The sequence below is a fragment of the Bos indicus x Bos taurus genome, chromosome 29 (genome assembly GCF_003369695.1).
Source record: "Bos indicus x Bos taurus breed Angus x Brahman F1 hybrid chromosome 29, Bos_hybrid_MaternalHap_v2.0, whole genome shotgun sequence".
In the NCBI taxonomy this organism is placed as follows: Eukaryota; Metazoa; Chordata; class Mammalia; order Artiodactyla; family Bovidae; genus Bos; species Bos indicus x Bos taurus.
Genome location: NC_040104.1, coordinates 17,949,923 through 17,968,011, shown reverse-complemented (window position 1 = coordinate 17,968,011; position 18,089 = coordinate 17,949,923). Strand labels below are relative to the sequence as shown.

Here is an 18,089-nt window from a genome sequence, read left to right as displayed (position 1 = left end):
CTCTGGAATCAGAGCAAGGTTTTGACGCTGGTGGAAGAGATGCTATACTTCTTCCAGGGCAAGGACATAAGGGAAGTACATATTCTGCCTGGTTCTACTGGAATGCCAGCTCTGGGAACCCAGCCACCATGTTGTGAGGAAGCCCAAGCACCCACGGGGAAGCCCACCTGGAGGGCAACTGTATTTCTTTGCCTGCAGCCCTGGCTGCCAGCTAGCATCACTTGCTGATCGTATGAGTGAGCATCTACAAAGCACAGTTTCCCTCGCCTGGTTGGTCAGATGTCCCCACCACACCCTGCCCAAACTGCAGATGTGTGAGTGAATACATGACTCTTGTTTTGAGTGAGTGAGTGTAAGTTGCTCAGTCATGTCCAACTCTTTGTGACCCCATGGACTATACAGTCCATGGAATTCTCCAGGCCAGGATATTGAAATGGCTAGCCTTTCCCTTCTCTAGGGGATCTTCCCAACGCACATATCGAACCCAGGTCTCCCGCATTATGGGCGGATTCTTTACCAGCTGAGACACAAGGGAAGCCCAAGAATACTGGAGTGGGTAGCCTATCCCTTCTCCAGCGGATCTTCCTGAACCAGGAATTGAACCAGGGTTTCCTGAATTGCAGGTGGATTCTTTATGAACTGAGCTATCATAAGTCATTACATTTTGGAATGAAAAAAAAAAAAAACAAACCCTGATTTATTTATTTATTTATTTTTGGCTGTGTTGGGTCTTCATTGCTTTTGCACAGACTTTTTCCAGTTGCAGTGAGTGGGGGCTACTCTCAAGTTGTGATGCATGGGCTTCTCATTGCAGTGGCTTCTTACGTGGCAGAGCATGGGCTCAGTAGTCGTGGGGCAGGGCTTAGTTGCCTGGTGGCATGTGAGATCTTCCCAGAGCAGGTATTGAACCTGTGTCCCTTGCACTGGCAGGTGGCTTCTTAACTACTGGACCACCAGGGAAGCCCTGGGGTGGTTTTTTGTACAGCAAGAAAATTGATATGGTTCCCTGACTATAGAGACATGAACACCCTCTCGGGTACTTGACTGTGCACGTGCGCCGATGGACATCCCCACTAGGATTCCATAAAGGGGTCTGGAACCACTGAGCAAGCAGGGTGAGTGAACTCCTGGTTTTGAGTCCTACGGCTCAGTGGATGTGAAGAAGGAGTCCCTGCCTCCTCTTCTGGACTTGAAGCTTTTGCAGACACTCATCCTCCAGGGGCCCAGGGGGAATGTGTGGATAGGTGGCTAGCTGGTTTTACATGGAGAAACCCATAAGACTAGCATACTGCATTTCCAATATGTGGGAGAGATGACATCTATTCCCTTACTTGATGTAAGGTATTATCACACATCTGTATTATCAGAGATGCTGATAACTAACCAGGTACACTGAGAGTGGTGTACATCCTGGGAGTGGCTCATACCCTCCCTCATGTCCCTCTTGGATGCGGGGGTCCACACTCGCCTTGAGACTATCACTGGATGTGTCCCATCCTTCCTGGGTCTGGAGATTAGCTATGTGGCAAGAGGGAAAGCAATGGCACCCCACTCCAGTACTCTTGCCTGGAAAATCCCACGGACGGAGGAGCCTGGTAGGCTGCAGTCCATGGGGTTGCTAAGAGTCGAACATGACTGAGCGACTTCACTTTCACTTTCCACTTTCATGCATTGGAGGAGGAAATGGCAACCCACTCCAGTGTTCTTGCCTGGAGAATCCCAGGGATGGGGGAGCCTGGTGGGCTGCCATCTACGGGGTCGCACAGAGTCGGACAGACTGAAGTGACTTAGCAGCAGCAGCAGCAGCAAGAGGGAAAGACTTTGGTCTCATTCCTCACTGTGATCCGATACTCTGTATCTCTTTTGAGCAGATCTGAAACCAAATCTGAGACACATCTGATGATGAAGGTAACTTTTTCCTTTTGAATCTCAAGTCTCCTCCCTTTCCTCTCTGCCTTCACCCCCTTCTTCCACTGCATTTCCAATAGATGTATCCAGAAGAAATCAGTCTTCTTTTCAGATAGTTCTTTTGAACCCCTTCCTAACTCAACTCATGCTCTTAAGTTCTTTGTGTTACTTTTCCTTTCAGTTTGACAATTTTAGTTTCCTAGTAGAAACTACCATCCAAAGTGGGAAAAAGTTGATGGCCAAGAAAAAACAATCAAGAAGATGGTGATAGTGGCTTTGCCCCCTTCCCTACTTTTCAGGTCCCTAGAAGAACATTTCCCACTCGGCCATATTTCTACCTATAAAGGGCTAGGGACATGTGCAGCCCTGGGGGTCCAGCATTTCTCTTCAGGCCAGATAGATGCTTAGAGGTTCTGGAAAGAGAATCCTGTTATTGCCAGTTCTCCAAGTGGATCCTAGTGAGGCTCAAAGCCCTAGGACCATGGTTCATGTATATGTTGGGGGTGGAGCTCTAGATCTTGGGCATGCTGGCTGGGAATTAGCTTCCAACTCGCTTCACATCCCCAAGAAAGGCATCTTGGCAGAGAAAGAGGCCCTAAAACGAGGGCTCAGGGAGAGGCATCTCTGCACGAGCAGAGTTACGTCTCATAACTAGAGTGGCTGGACTGGGCAGGAGGTCATTTAAGCATTCTGGTTCTCCAGGTTACATCCAGATGCTAGATTGCCCAGTGTAATTGCTGCTGTGCCAGGAAGGGGCCTTCCAGCTTTCCATGTCCTGGCTGGTGGTGAGCTAAGAGGCTTCACCTTTCAGGGAAGGCTGTTCCTCCCATGTTCAGGCCACATTCCATGCATGGTCTGTGTGTCTGTGTATATGTATGTGTGCGTTTCTTACAAGCAAGTTTCCCTCATTTTTTTTTTTTTCCCTTTGAGCTTCATATGCTAGAGCCAGTGCTTTGTGGCTGACAAGTGCTTTGCGATGGCAATGAGGGTGACCTTCCTGAGCCCCCTTTGCTGCCCATCCTGGGGAACTGAGCCCCTATCACCTCTGCTCTCGCTCTGTGAAAGATCAGACATCTTCACTGCAGCCTCAGATCCCTGGTGTGAGGGGACTGTTTGTAGATGTTTCCATGATGCTGGTTTATTTCTTCTGCAAATACAACTATAATGGGGGGAGGGGGGAGGTTGAGAAATAGACCACTTTCCCCTTCCCTGGGTCCCTTGTCCCAGATCCCTACACTGTTCTCGAAATCCATCTTGGCTTCTTCCTGCTGAGATGGGGCCAGGCTCCCAGGCAGGTGGGGACGGGGGAGGAATCTTGTGCTTGAGGAGGCAGTCTTTTTAGAAGAAGAAGGAACACTTTCATTGCTCAAAGTGGAGACTTCCTGGCGATGAGCAACTATGACCCGCACTGGGGGTGGCAGTGTGCACACGTGTGTTCCTGAGGGGGGCCCGTGACACTCCTGCAGCTGAGCCAATGACTCACCCCAAATCTTAGCCACTTTTAGAGGTCATTTTAGTCATCCCCCTGCCTTCAGGCTGGATGGAACTTAACGTAATCTCATGTTTGGGTGGCAGAGAGTGCGCTGGGGAGGAAAGAGTGGCCGAGTGTGGAAGGGAGGAGGGGAGGTGGCGGTAGCGCGTGACCCCTTTGAAAAGATCTCGAGTGAAGGACGTTCTCAGCTTCCCCAGGCTGCTGTTCCCGGGTTTCCCCATCACTGAATCAGCACCGTCCTCCCGGGACGCCTTTTTGCTGGATGGAAACCGGATGCTGGGTTCCCTGGATGGGCGGGGGCACCGACCCCTCAGACCTACAGTGTAGCAGAGACTCCAGGGTCCCGTTGGCCGGCCCGGCGGCCACATTCCTTCCCCCAGAAACTTGCCATGCAGTGGGAGCAGGGAGCAGAGCCTAGCGGAGACGCGGCAGCGCCTTCTCCCCGGCAATGCGCATGATTCTGCGGCTCTGGGTTTGCCACACGTCAACGCACCTTGAATGGGCTCGCCCCCCTCGACGCGACGGGCAGGCATTCTGGCCAATCGGACCCCGGGCTCGCTGGCCGCGCCCAATGGAAGGGCAGCGGGGGCGGGCCCGGGGCGGTGCGGCCGGGCTTCTCCGCGGCGCTGGCTGCGCTCCGCCCGGGCTCCAGTGCAGGTGCCGCTGCGCCGGGCGGGAGGCTGCGCGCCGAGCCGAGCGGATCCTCGGAGGGATGGGGAGCGGGCCGCCCGGGCTGCAGGAGCCGCAGGAGCCGCGAGAGCACCGGCGCGGGGCGTAGGCTGCGCGGGGCACTTTGCGATAGGATGAGGCTCCTGGCTGGCGCGCGGTAGTACTATGATTTGGTATGTGGCCACTTTGATAGCAAGTGTGATCAGCGCCCGAGGTCTTGCGGCTCAAGGTGAGTTGAAGTGCAGCGTCCCTCCCCTGCGCCTCCCGCGGATCTTGGCTCCGTCCTCCTGCTGAGCCCGCGCCCTCCCGGCGGGCGCGCTCCGGGCACCGCGAGGAGGGGGGACGCCGTATCCGCGGTCGGCGGGAAGGGCCTGAACCCGGGCTGCCGGCGCTCTGGAGAGAACGCTTCGGGCTAGGGTCCACGCCGCCACCCTTGGCACCAGGGCTTTGCAGCGGGTGCCGCGCCCGGTGCCCTTCGCGGGCGCAGCCGCCGCCTCGAGCGCTGGGGAGGCGGTGGCTTTCTCAACTCTGCCGCCAGGGAGTTTTCGGGTTCTCGGTTGGCTGCGGCACGCTGGACCCCGCGCAGTGCCACCGGTCCGCAGGGGAGCCGGTGCGGGCTCGGCTTGGGCTCGAGTCCCTCCGGACCACACGTCGTGGCACCCGGAGATCGGATCCCCTCGCAGGGCGGGGCGCACGGAGCGCCGCGAGAGGAAAAGAGCTGGTTCCGCGGGGAGTCTCTCGCTTGCTCTGAGGAGCGGCCGACTTCGACTGGCTCTGCCCGCGTCCGGCTCCGCTGTACCTGAGCCCGGCCTGGCCGGGCAAAAGTTCCCCGGGAGCGCGCCGCAGCCGGCCACAGCTGGCCACAGCTGCTGTGGCCGAGAGCAGCGGGAGGGGGTCTCCACTGCCGCCTCTCGGGGCGGAGGGAGGTTTTCCTCTTTCTCTGTTTCCGGTCTGAGCTGGGAAGAGGGCAGAGGGAAGCCAGTGAGCTGGGTGATGCGCGCGTGAGCACGCGGGCTTTTGCTCTGGAGACCGCAGAGCGGCCCGCACGCCTCTGTGTGGCACCTCGGCTCTCCGCCCTGCTATGGAAGCTGGAGGTGCCCGGACTCTGAGCGCGCGATGTTCAGCGCTCAGACACGATCCAGCTGCGGGCAGGTCCCCAGGGCCGGCCGGGATGGCTTCCGGGGAGAACCGCCAGGTGGACAGCAAGCAGTAGGAGGACCCACAGCGGAAGACCCAGCGCCCGGCCGCGCTCGCGCAGGAGGACCCTTTGCTCACCTTGTCTGGGGCTGTGTAGGGGGAGGGGAAGTGATTTGGAAAAGTTTCTGCAATGAGATCGGTCTCGCTGGTGTTTGCGGGGGTGTGAAAACAGAGGCAGAGGAAGGCGAAGAGAAGAGTGCTTTTATTATATGGTGTGTGACCCCGGGTGGTTTTAAAATTCTTCCTTTGTCAGGTGGGGAAACAGACCAGAAGCTCGTGGGGTGGGGTGGGGGTGTGAGGTGGCTTGAGCTGCGCTTGAGAACTTGTCTCCAGCCTCAGTGCTCGCCCCTTCCCTATTGCCTTGTACTCTTCTGATGCCTCCATCTCCTCCCCTTCAGTTTGTGGTATGTTCCTGCTATGGGACTGTCGCACAAAAGGATGTATTGGGATGTTTGAATAAAAGAGAGATGTCGAAGGGAGGCTCTGAAATAGGATCCCAGCCTGAGGAGTCCAGGGAAGAGGATGGACTTTTTGCAAGTTTAAGCACAGAATCAAGGGAAATGTGTGCTTATATTATAGCAGCACACAGAAGGGCCAGACAGAAGGAAGGAGTTCCCAGCATTGAAGGTTATTGGTTCTGGAGCTTCTGCCTTCTTTCCGGGAATGGAGAGGTCCTTCTGTCCGGGGTGCCTGGACATGAACCCCTGCCTGCCATCCCTGTGGGTTTCGGGGAGGGGGGTGTCTTTTTAGCCTAGGGGCTCTGTGTGTGGTGGTAAAGGATCTGGACTCAAGTTCCAGCACTGCTACTTGCTGGCCTGTGACCTTGGACACATTGCTTTGCTTCTCTGATTGTCACTTGCCTTATTGGGGGTTAACAGTATGAGCGTGTGGGGTATTTGTGAACATTAGTGCCGTGAAGAAATGAGGGGCTGGCTGAATGTTCTGTGGTAGTGGTGGTTTAGTCGCTAAGTCATGAGTAAGTAACTGATGATGATCTTGGTTCCATTTCTTTCCCCTGAATGATTCAGGGCACTGGGAGCTGGAAATGTCCCCAGGGGGAGTTCAGACAGTTGCCTTTGTCCAGAACCAAGTTTGCCTTCCCCGCTGACCTTGCCCAGGGAGATGTGGAGGGCTGCTCAGAAATCCTTTGAGAGATCTGCAGAACTAGAGTTGTGTCAGTGGCTGGAACCTGGTGGAGAGGCTGCAGGACACCCAGGAGGCATCATCTCTACGGCCTCCGGGAGTGGGAGATGGGCTGATGGGCCAGCGTTTCAGATGCTGCTGTGAGAGCTCAGCTGTTCTCTAACTGGCAGAGGTGACTTCCAGGAGTTTCTTGATGGGAGGGACTTTGAGATGCTTGTCTTAGGGTCTGGCTGAGCAGTGGTTGTTCCAGCAGAGGATTGAAAGGCTTGGGACAGAGAGAGGGGTGGCTTGAATCCTGTGTGTCTGGGGGGCAGTGTGGAGGCTGGGGAGGGCGTGCAGAGAGCCTGGAAGGTGGTGAGTGGAGTCTGCGCCTGAGGCCTTCGCTGAGCAAGCTGGTGCGGAGGACCCCGGCCTTTATCACCAAGGCTGCCTCCTCTTGTGGACCACAGATTCCATGCCTGGCTTACTGCTGTCCCCAGATAAAGCGGGTTCTAACCCAGACAGTGCTGGTAGCTGGACTAATGCTCTCTACTCTCAGCCTGGCCTTTCCTCCCTTCCTTTGGTGGTGAAGGCACGAGGGAGGGCATTTAGGTCTGGAATCTGCTAGAGAGACCCCCACAGGCAGCCTCTCAGCTGAGCGGGACTTGGCTCAGGACGTGGCATGCGTGTTTGTGTCCCCAGCACCCGCGGCTGGAGGCAGGCAGGGGTGTGTCTGGCAGCACGCGTTTGGGAGAAGCTGAGGAGGGGATGTGTGGGAAGAGAGTCAGCTTTCAGCTGCTGGCCCCAAGCTCGTCTCATGTGCTGACCCGGAGCTGCCAGGTCCCAGGGCTGGTGGTGGTTTCAGGTTTGAGGTTCTGAGACAGAAAGCTAGGATCCAGTTACCCAAAGGAGCAGAGGCTGCCTGGCTGGGAGATGCTGAACCCCAGCCTCTCTCTGGCCGGCCTCTCCTGGCTCAGAGCCCTGTGCTCTCCATCCTCAGATCTCTGCCTCAGGCCTGGCTGTCTGCCTCAGGCCTGGCTGTCAGGGCTTTGCTGCGCTGAGTGGGTGGGAGTGGACCTGGCCCACAGGGAGAGCCGCACTCCCTCCCCTGCTCCCCAACCCTCTCCAGTCCTCTGCCTCCTTGGGCTAGGCCAGGGTCCCAGGGCAGCTCTCTCCTGTCTGTGCCCAGTGATGGGTAAAGCAGTTTGTGTAAGAGAGTGAATGTGAATTGTGGAAAGAGCCATCATTGGTGGTAGCTGCTAGAAGTGCCTGCACATATCTGTGTGTGTGCCTGCCTGTGTGTGCAACTGTGTGTATGCGTTTGCACATGAATGTAGCAGACAGGAGACCCAGAGTCTCCAGGCGCGAGGTGGGGCATCTTTCCTGTCTGATTGCTGGTGGCCGTGGGTGGCAGCGAGGCTGGACTTGGAGCAGACACCCAGCTCTTCCCACCCTCTGCTCCACACGTGAGTGTGGACAGCTCAGAAGCTTCCAAAGTTGGAGGCTCAGCCCTGGGGCTGGGTTGAAGGGAGACTGAGCTCTGAGAGAAAACCTCAGTGGGGGACACACACAGGCAGAGCCAGGGGACGCAGAAGACGGGTCTGACTTGCTAAGAGGTGGCTCTGACCTTGGCTACCCAGTAGCCCAGACTCCTGAATGGAGAAGGGACTTGGTCCCTGGGGGTTGGGAGCTGGGTGCAGAGGCAGCTTGTAGCCTGGTCCTGCCGGGGCACTGCCCAGGGGAGCCAGCTCAGCCTGCCTGAGGCAGCTGACCTATTTTTCTTAGGAATCTTCCTGCTTTTCTCTTCTCTCTTGTGTGATTAAGCAGGAGATTGGTGAGCAGAGTCAGGGCCTCCAGAAGAGTTTTGGAGAACAATTCCTTGTGGGCCAGGCTACAAGCGAGGTCCCAGCCAGCCTGCCTGTTCTTCTGAAAGGGTGGTGACTGGGTAGTGCCCTCTGCCCGCCCTCACCCCCTAGTTCCCTCCCGGTCCAGGCCCCTGGCCAGCTGGGCTGTGGCAGGTAATACACTGTCCGGGTAACATGCAGGAAGCTGCTGTCCTGGTTTTCCGGCTTCCAGGTGGGGAGTGCTGACGCTTCATTGTGAGCAGACTCGGGCTTCGATCCCCTGCTTACTTTCGTCCACCTGGCACCTCACCTGAGGCCCTCCCCAGCTTAGCTCTGGGGTACTTGGACCAGGCCCACACCAGCGGTGGGCAGGGTGGGTGTGGCTGGGCCTCTCTGCGGAGGAGCTGGAGGAGCTGCTGCAGGAGCAGAGCGGAGGTTGGATTACTGACTGCTTCCTGCCAGTGGCTCCTGGGGAACAGGCTCTTGGAAATACAATCTAGCCGAGAGCAAATTAAGGTGGCTAAGAGCTGCTGCCTCCTGGGCTGCCTGGGCTGGAGAGTTAGGGAGGAGAGGCACCCATGGAGGAAAGGTGTCCTATCCCTCCCCAGTGCCTTGTTATATGATGGGAGGGCCAGTTTGGGCTCACCTGATCTCTGACTTCTACCCTCAGAGGTTGATGGGGAGTTGGGGCAGAAGAATAGCTACAGGGAGACCTTAAAAGGTGGGGACTTCTCCAAGGACCTCCTAGGTGGGGTGTGGGGGTCCTGGCTGGAGGCAGAATATCCCAGTGACCTCTGGCCCACCCACTGTCTGCAAAGGACACCCAGGGTGCAGCCTTATGTGGACATGGCTGTTTCTCCATCTCACACTTGGCTATGTGTGTATGGAGTCTCTCCTCTGCTTTCCTCATGCAAGCCTCTGGGTCTGCATCTCCCGGGTGGGGGTAGGGGGGAAAGGACGTTCCAGGGGAGCCCGATTCAAGCTTCCTGGGATCTCCTGGAACCCCCTGGCTTGTCACAGAGGAGCGACTGGGGGACTATTGGGGGCTGTGCCTGTTTTGGACTCAGCAGGGATTATTTTTAGGCTGGCAGATGGAGGTGGCGGTGGCTGTCGCTGGTATTATTAGACAACAGGCCTGTGGTTTGGGAGTCTGGTGCCCAAGGGGGCGGGGGAAGGGGGGAGCCTCCCCGGGGACGTGTACTCACTCACTCACTGAGGTGGGGAGGTCTCCCTGTGCCGCAGATAGACAGAGCCGGAGCTCCTGGGTCCCAGGCAGAGTGGGCTCAGCCCTGCACCCGCAGCTGCCTACTGACCCAGGCCTGCCCCGCTGGCCTTCTTGGGTTCAGGACTGCAGGGGTCTGGCTGTGAGAACCTGTCCTGAGTGCACTGTGGAGGGGCTGGCCTTTGATTCAGGGAACAGAGGGGAGGGGGCTGCTTCTTGGGTCAGTGTGGGAGGGGCCTTGTGCCTTGGTACCTAGCCTGTGGCGGGGGGCAAGTGGGGGCAAAGGGGAGACAGGACAGCTGGAACCTGCCCCTACCTAATTGCCCCCCGCGCCCCCCGCCGGCCGCTGGCCCAGCCAGGGGACAGAGATGGTGGTACGTCTGTCGGATGGGTGTTGGGGTCCCACAAGGACCTGGTATGTAGTAGTGACCTAGAGGAAGCTGGTTTGTCTGGCGGCTGGCCCTCCCTGCCTGGTTCCCAGACCTTGGCTGCTGCCACCAGATTTTGCAGTCTTGCTGCCTCTCCTCCCCCAGCCCCGCCCCTGGAAGAGCTCCAGCTTGGGAAGAGGGGTGGGGGCTGTGCCAGGCTGTGGAGGGCTCATGGTCCTGTGCTCACAGGGATCCAGTGGCAGCCCTGGACCTGGCAACCTGCCGGGCACCACCTGGCCCAGAGAGCAGGAGGTCTGCACCCTGTGGGCTTTCAGAAAGGTTAGCCAGACCACGGGGCACCTCCTCCTCCTGTGTCCTCTCTCCCTACCAGGGAGCGCTGGGCAAAACCCCAAAGTGCAGATTTGCTCTGCTCCTCCGGGTACAGCTGGGTCCTGCCATCTCTGAAAAGGGTGCATGGAATCCAGGACACCTCGTGCTCCCTGCGGTGCTCACCCTGCGGGTGCCAGAGTCCCCTTGAGGCTGCTGCAGGCCTCTGTGGTGGGGAGGGGTCTGGGGCCTCCCCTCCTGAAGCCCTCCCTCTTTGGGTACCATCCATCTCTGCCTTCCCACACCCCGCCCCCCCCCCCCCCCCCCACCCGCCTTCTTCCTCCTCCCTACTGTTCCTGGAGCCTGGCTCTGTTCCCTCCTGACTTTCCTAATTCTCCATCCTCTGAAGGCCTATGTCTCTGTGTCCCTGGCAGAATCCTGGGTGCCCTTGACCTCTCTCTGTGTCTCTGTCTCTGCCTGTCTGTTCATACCCTGACCGTCTGTCTCCATTCTTGCCCCTGGAATCTCTCTTGCTCTTGACTTGGGTTGTGTCCTAGGTTTGAAGGCATTTCTCTCCTCCATCAAACCCCTCTTCCATCTCTGCTGCCAGCCTGTTTACTTTTTCTTTTTTTTTGCAGCAAGCTTTTCTGGAGAAAGTGTTTTATTAGACATGCTTTGGCTCAGAAAAGCTCAGGCTGAGGGGGAAGTACTCGTGGGTGATGGGTGAGAGCACACGCAGAGTGTGTGTGTGTGTGTGTGTTGAGATGAGGAAAGCTGATAAATATTTTAGGATTCTGAAAGCCAGGAAGACTGGCCTGAGTGCGGGGGCTGGGACAGGGCCTCCCACTCCACTGCCTTCATCCTGGAAGCCCGTCTGTTTTGGCTTTGCTCACTGTCTCTGTACTGCTGGTCTCACCATGTCTTCTTCCAGCTGCTGTCTCTGGCGGAGGGACGTGGGAAGACCTGTGGGGTGGGGCCCAGGTCTGGCTGGGTCTCAGGTGGGGTGCACAGCCCTGAGCCTGGGTGGGTGTGGAAGAGGCCACCTCGTTGCCCAGTTGCTGTGTGGAGAATGAGGCAGTCAAGGTCTTGCCTCCCAGAGCCTCTAGAACCTTTTCTATGAGAGGAGGGCAAGCAACCCTGCCCCCTGCCCCAGATGGCCACCCCTGGGAGGCACTCCCGCCTCTTGCCCTGGCTCTTGTAGTTCCTCTTCTTTCCTCCAAAGTCTGCATGCTCACATGTACATGTGTACACACATACACTCATGTGCACACATGTCTGTTCTTTGCCCACCCCTCCAGGGCCCAGGGTCAGCCTTTGTGCCAGGGTGCTCTGAGGCGGGCCCAGTCCCTGCCTGGTGCCCCCAGGGGATGGGGTGGGGGCTGGGAGGAGCCTGCTACACTTTCCCTGAGGGGCTGGAATTTAGCCTTTGCCTAAAGCAGGTCTGGGAGGGTTGGGAAACCTGCTGGGGCCTCAGGCAGGTGAGGGCAACACTGTGCTCTGCTCCAAAAATACTCTGTGATCTTAGCTCTTTCTCTAGAAAACAGTGATGTCACCAATAGCCAATCAGCTTCCAGAAGGGTTGCCTCCTCCTTCTTCCGCAATTTGCGGGAGGAGGAGAGGGAGCTGGAGCGGGAGGGAGAGAAGGAGAGGCCGACAGAGACATGGACCTGGAGAGGCAGAGCACACAAGCACACAGGGGCCAGGCAGCAGAAAAGCAAAACCCTTTCCCCAGCATAGGCAAACGGAACCCCACATGTACCCCCCCACCCCAACACACGCTGATAGAGTCATACAAAGAAGGGGAGCAGGTAGACAGCATAACCCATGTGGGTGGGAGCTAGAGAGAGACAGAGATACAGAGAGACAGACATGGAGGAGGAGCCAGAGAGAGATGGACACAGGAGAGACACTGGAGAGAGAGAGACAGAACCAAATAGAAAGACACATAGAAAGAGCCAGATACACAGAGACACAAAGGAGAGCCAGACAGAGGTGCCTGGCAGGAGCCCACAGGGGTCAGAGGTGTGCGCAGAGTCAGGCCAGAGCCTCAGTGGAGCAGCCGCTGTCCGTGGTGCTGCCTGGAGGGGCCCAGCCGGCTCTGGAGGAGAGGGGCGGGGTCTGGTGGGTTGTGTGGGTGCTGGGAGGGAAGGCAGGGGGAGGGGCCTCCCATCGAGCTCTTTCACTGGGAAGGAAGGTGGACAAGGTGACTTTGGTGTGGCAGCCCGAGTCAGGCTGGAGGTGGGGCTGCAGACCTGGGGCGGAGCCTGGGTTAACCTGTTCTCTCTGGGGCTGGGGCTGGGGCTGGGGCTGGGGCTGGGGGATATGGGCCTCTCCCTGCCTCACCTCCCATCCCTCCCAGTCCCTTTCTGGAGGATGTTAGTGCCTTATCTAGCCACGTGCTTTGTCCTCTGCCAGGTAGGGGTGGTCCCCTTAGCTGGCTGAGGTTAGTGGCCCCAGGGTCCCCCTCCCGTGTCCCCAGCATCCTGCGGTCCGGATGGTGATGTCTGGGGCTTCTCCTGCTGATAGACTTGGGGCTTGTACACTGGAGGGATGGAGGCCCCTCCCGCTCCCTCCTCTGCGGCAGGCGAGGCGGGCAGAGGGAGGAGGGGCAGAGAGGCCAGCTCAGGCCGGTGGGGTTTTCCCTCTGGCGATGCCAGGAGCAGCCTCTGCTCAGCTTGTTGGGGATTCCCCGCTCCTGTGTGGAACGCTCTTGTTTGGTGCTGTGAACATCAGGCTGAGCTGGGGGTGGGGCGTGGGAGGACGCTGGCTCCGAGTCTCCCTGCTGTGCTCTAGCAGGAAGCATCCTGGTGCAGGAAGAGGTCCCCATTCACCCTTGGCTGCAGTGCCTGCCCGGACCTTGGTGTCCACAGAGGGGCCGAGGCCCCTCTACCTTCTCAGTGGCCACCCTCCTCAGAGCTGGTAGGAGTGTCACTGGGAAAAGGCATGGTCGGGCTGTGCTCTTCAGGGTTGGGAGGGCAGAGGTGGTCTCTGGGACAGCCGGGCAGGATCTCCTGGCCTCTCCTTTCCTGCGTCCCAATGTAGCTGTCCCGCTAGGTGCCCACGGCCTGCGAGAGGAGCCCGAGTTCGTGACCGCAAGGGCTGGAGAGAGCGTGGTCCTGCGATGCGACGTGGTCCACCCGGTGACGGGGCAGCCCCCGCCCTATGTTGTGGAATGGTTCAAGTTTGGGGTGCCCATCCCCATCTTCATCAAGTTCGGCTACTACCCGCCTCACGTGGACCCTGAATATGCAGGTAAGGGCTGCCCCATTGCCCTGGCTTCCCGCCTGGCTCCGGGGGGGGGGCGCGGGGGCCCGCCCTGTCCCTCTTGCCTGTGTCTTGTAACCTCTCGTCCTTTCCGATGGGCCTCTTATCTCTGTTTTCCAGTCGCTGCCTCTGTCCTCCCATCCTTTGCACTCTGGTAGGTTTTAATTAAGTGGTGAGAGGAGAGGGACAAGGAGGTGGGGCAGACACAGGGCTTCCTGAACAGCCTCACCGATCCGCAGGGGGCCCTGCGGATCCGGAGGCCAGAGGAGAAGGGAGGCCCAGAGCCCGCCGCGTGGGAGAGGAGGCCGGCTGGAGGGCGGCTCAGTAGAAGCAGCTGAGTCAGAGCCTCGGCAGGCAGCCATGGGGTTTGCTCTGTCTGGCTTCGCCCACTCCCTCCCTCTGGCTCTGAAGTTGGGGCCTCTTGTCCTGGGTGGAGGGAGCGTCTGGGCACCCACTCTGCCTCCTCCTCCTGGCCCCCTGTGTCTTGTTCTGCAATGACTCCTGCCAGTTGGGCCTCACTGAGTCACTGCCAAGGGCCTGCCCACCAGGGAGGAGGGCATGGGGCAATGTGAGTGTGTGCTCCGGTGTGTGTGTGTGTGTGGGTGTGTGTGCGCGCTGGGGTTTAAAGGAAGAGGAAGCTGGCAGGACATGGGTTTTATCTTTACCTCTGGGCTCTGAGGTCTGCCTTGCATTTTTGTCAGCTTCTATTTCTCTCTCTCTCTCTGCCCTTCTCTCTCCTCCTGTGTCTGTCTCTCCGGCCCTGGTTGGTTGGGACTGTCTGATTTGTAGGCAGATTGCCAGTGTCGAAAACACAAGGAGGAAAGCAGAGGAGGTCGTGACATTGGGGCGAGGAATGGGCTGGGCTGAGGGAGGACCCGGAGGGCACTCTGGGGAAGGGGTCTGAGTTAGGGAGGGTGGCTTGGAGTAGATTAGAGCTCTACCTGCCAGCTGCTCTGAGTTCTCAGGCTACATGCAACCCCCACTCCAGCCAAGCTTGGGGCCTGGGCTCTGTCTGGACCAGTCCTCTCTGCTCTCTGGCCCCAGCGGCAGGACTGGGAGGGGATGTCAGCACCCTGTCCCTGGTGGCCTCTCCCCTGGCTGCTGTAGGGAAGCCACACAGACAGGGTGCTGGGCGTGGCAGCCACGGGGACCCCCGGGACAGGATGTTGCTCAGCCTGGCCGGAGGTTCCCAGGGCCACTCATCCTCTCCTATCCCACCTCAGCAGAGCTCCTTCCTCTGTTCCGTCCCTAGAGAATGGGACGGTGCAGAGAACTGAAGCCTTCTTGGTGCAGCTGGTGGGCAGAGAGAGCAGGGCTTTTGGGGCCGCTCTGCCCTGGGCCTGCCTGCCCTGGGCTGGGGTCGAGGGAGGCTGTCCCTGTGGGGCTAGGGCTGCAGGGGGCAGCGCCCTGCCCTGACCCTCTTGGTCCCTCTCCACAGGCCGTGCGAGCCTCCACGACAAGGCATCCCTACGGCTGGAGCAGGTGCGTGCCGAGGATCAGGGCTGGTACGAGTGCAAGGTGCTCCTGCTCGACCAGCAGTACGACACCTTCCACAACGGCAGCTGGGTGCATCTCACCATCCACGGTGCGCGGTGTGCGGGTTGTGTGCCTGCGTGCGAGCGTGTTCGGTGTGTGTCCTGCGTGTGCTTGAGCCTTTTCCCAATGCCCCTGGGACTCAGCCCCTGACTGTAGCCTGCCCTGGAGACCCTGGTGCAGCTGTGCCCCAAGTTCCTCAGCCTTCCTGGAGACCCTGGCCTGGCCCACCGGTCAGATACCAGTCACACCCCTGGCCCCTTGGTCGTCCTGGAGTCCCAGAGGCCGGGCAGCTCCTGACAGACGGCGGTCACCATGGGTGGGGGCGGGAACTGGGTTCTGGAATCCGGGAGGGTTGAGCATCTGCAGGGTGGATTCTAGGGCAGTTGCAGGAAGACCCTCTTCAGGGATCCCCTGTTAGAGCCTTCCTTTAGTCCATTTGCCTGAGTAACCATTGAGTGTCAGCCAGCCATTGAGCTGCAACTGATGGGCAGCAGCAGGACAAACCCAGGGCCGGGTGGCAATCCTGCTGGTCCTGGCCTGGAGGGTAACCCTTCCAATGCTAGTGGGTACTTACTTCCTGGGGTGAAGGGTGATGGTCTCTCACAGGGCCAGAGTCTTTCCTGGGACTGAGGGTCCCCTGTGCCCCTGGGAGCCCTCCTTTGGGAGGGGAAATTCCCAAGGAGCCGGGAACACTGGAACCCAGAGAAAGTGGAAGAAGTGATCCCCATGGTGGAGGAGAGCAGGGTTTTTGCTTTGCTTTATTTTACTCTTGATTCAGTTTGTGATATAGTGTGTTCAGCCGCCACGTGCCACACATACTGAGCTGGTTGTTGAGGCTTCAATGGCACGTGTGCTTTGGACGCCCAGGCACAGCTTAGGTCCTTGTGGGTATGATGTCTGTGACCCTGAATTCCATGCTCAGCAGAGAGGAACTGGCAGTGTCCTGGCTTGTGAGCTTCTCCCAGTTTCCACTGGCCTTGTCTCATGAGGTTGGATCAGGTCGTGCACCTTCTGCCCTGAAAACCCATCGAGGGCCCTGGGAAAATGGTGTTTTAGTCTGAGACTGGCCTCTGGGACCAAACAGACCTAGGAGTGGTGGCCTTGGGGCAGTGGTCCAGGCTGCTGACTCACTGCATGCAACCGACTCCTGTCCGTCAGTCCCCAGAGACCAACGGTGGGCTTATTTTAAACCTTGGGTGGGCTGTTCCCACTACCGGTGAGCTTTTGAGTCAACTTCCTTTCAATGCCAGCTGTTGTCTGTGCTGGGAATGAAAACTCAGCTTAATATTAGTCCAAGCAAAATGTAATTAAGAAGGTAAACCTACCGCTGATGGCACCACTGATGGAGCGCTGAGCCAAGAGCCCCCACGCTGCCTGCTTTCTTGTGCCATCTCCCAAGGTGGGCTGATGCCGTCACAGCCCTGCCTGCCTCCCGCGCATCACCGCTGGGTCCTGTCCAGGGAGTGGAGGCGGGTGGACCAGCGGGGAACACGGGCCGACGAGACTCGGCTTGTGTCGTGAGTCCACCTCATTCACTGTCTGAGCCAGGACACCCGCCTCCCCTCGCTGAGCTTCACTATTCTGTTTCCAAGAACCGTGCCTGTGTGCAGGGCTGTAGTGAAGATTAAATGAAGCCCTGCAGATGAAGACGCCTGGTGCTGCGTTTGGAAGGTTGGCTGTGCGGGGGTCACTCTCTGCAGGATACGGGTCACCCTCCCCATCACGGGAGAGAACGACCAAGTTGGGCAGCCCAGGAGGGGCCTCGGGTTGGCAGAGGCAGCCTGGGTGGTCGAAGAGCCCTTGGGAATCGACCCATGATCAACATTCGTTCCTGAATGTCCACTCGGCAGGCTCTGGGGGTGTGCAGACTGAGCTCTGAAGGATCGTCAGGGGACAATCAGGTCCAGAGGCAACTGCAGTAGAGCTTTGGAAGCATGAGGGACAGGGACTTCTCTGAGGAAATGAGCCCTGGGCAGAGACCCTTTGGGGAAGAGGAGTTGACCAGGTGAGGGGGGTCGGGGGATCAGGCCTGCAGGGTGTTCCAGGGCAGAGGGAACAGCATGCCCGGAGGCCCAGAGGAAGCAGAGCCACCACATTCGGGAGCCTGGCTGCTTGTTGGAATGAAGGGCCAGGCTTTAGCACTGGAGCTCAGCTCGTCATGGAATGCTTTCCCTACCAGGGCCCCGCTCCCAAGGTGAGCGACCTCACCCTCTCTCTCTCCCTCCTGCATTCTGAGGTTCCTTCTGGCGTAAACACTTCCCTTATTGAAGGAAAGAGTCTGGAGCACAAACATTGCATTTCTTTCAAACTAGAATGTCAGGTATTTCTGACCGGGATCACCCTGGGAAAATGAAAAATTAGAATCACAAGTTGTCTCCTCCTCCTTCTGTGTTTTCTTCAAGGCCAGTTGGGAGGAAGAAAATCCAATTATTTCCTCATTGCATATGAAATACTAGAAAAGGCCGAGTCAGGCCTTGCTTTCTGTCGGTGAACTGCTTGGAGGAGAGGCCAGCCTATTTCTAACCTGCATGATTAATTATAGGGCATGTGTGAAAAAAGAAGAATTAAGCTGGAAATGCAGCTGGCAGGCTCACACCTAATCCGGTAAATAATCGGGAGTCAAACCATTATTTTCCTGAAAACTTGAAATTGTTCAAAGTGCTTTCCTGATTAGCACCTAAATAATAAAGTAATTATGTAATTAGTAATTAATTTGTCACTTCAGGACATAATTTATTGTATTATCTTTTCCTTAAGCGTGACACAGAGGTAATAGAGGCCGAGGCTGTGTGAGCTGTAGTTCAAGAGCAGGCTTGGCAGCAGGACTCTGCTAGGATGGGCTCACGGGCCAGGGTAGGAGGCAGTCTGGGGCTTGGAAGCCAGGATCCCTTTGCAAGGGCTTAGAATGTGTTTTGGGGCTTCCCTGGTGGCTCAGATGCTAAAGAAGCTGCCTGCAGTGCAGGAGACCCAGGTTTGTTTCCTGGGTCAGGAAGATCCCCTGGAGAAGGGAATGACTCCCCACTCCATCATTCTTGTGAAGAATTCCATGGACAGAGGAGCCTGGCAGGCTATAGTCCATGGGGTCGCAAAGAATTGGACATGACTGTGCGACTAACACAGAATGTGTTTTACCATCACTT

The 18,089-nt window shown here is 57.8% G+C and overlaps 1 protein-coding gene across 3 annotated transcripts in view; it reads left to right on the top strand.

The window, feature by feature from the left end:
• Positions 1-4,069: 4,069 nt before the first annotated feature.
• IGSF9B (immunoglobulin superfamily member 9B) overlaps positions 4,070-18,089 on the top strand; it is a 51,801-nt gene continuing 37,781 nt past the window's right edge. For all 3 annotated transcript variants that reach the window (XM_027531630.1, XM_027531629.1, XM_027531631.1), the window contains exons 1-3: positions 4,070-4,298; positions 13,204-13,401; positions 14,852-14,998. In XM_027531630.1, coding sequence (XP_027387431.1) covers positions 4,235-4,298; positions 13,204-13,401; positions 14,852-14,998 — 409 coding nt within the window. In that variant the 5' untranslated portion in view covers positions 4,070-4,234. The remainder of the gene's footprint in view (positions 4,299-13,203; positions 13,402-14,851; positions 14,999-18,089) is intronic.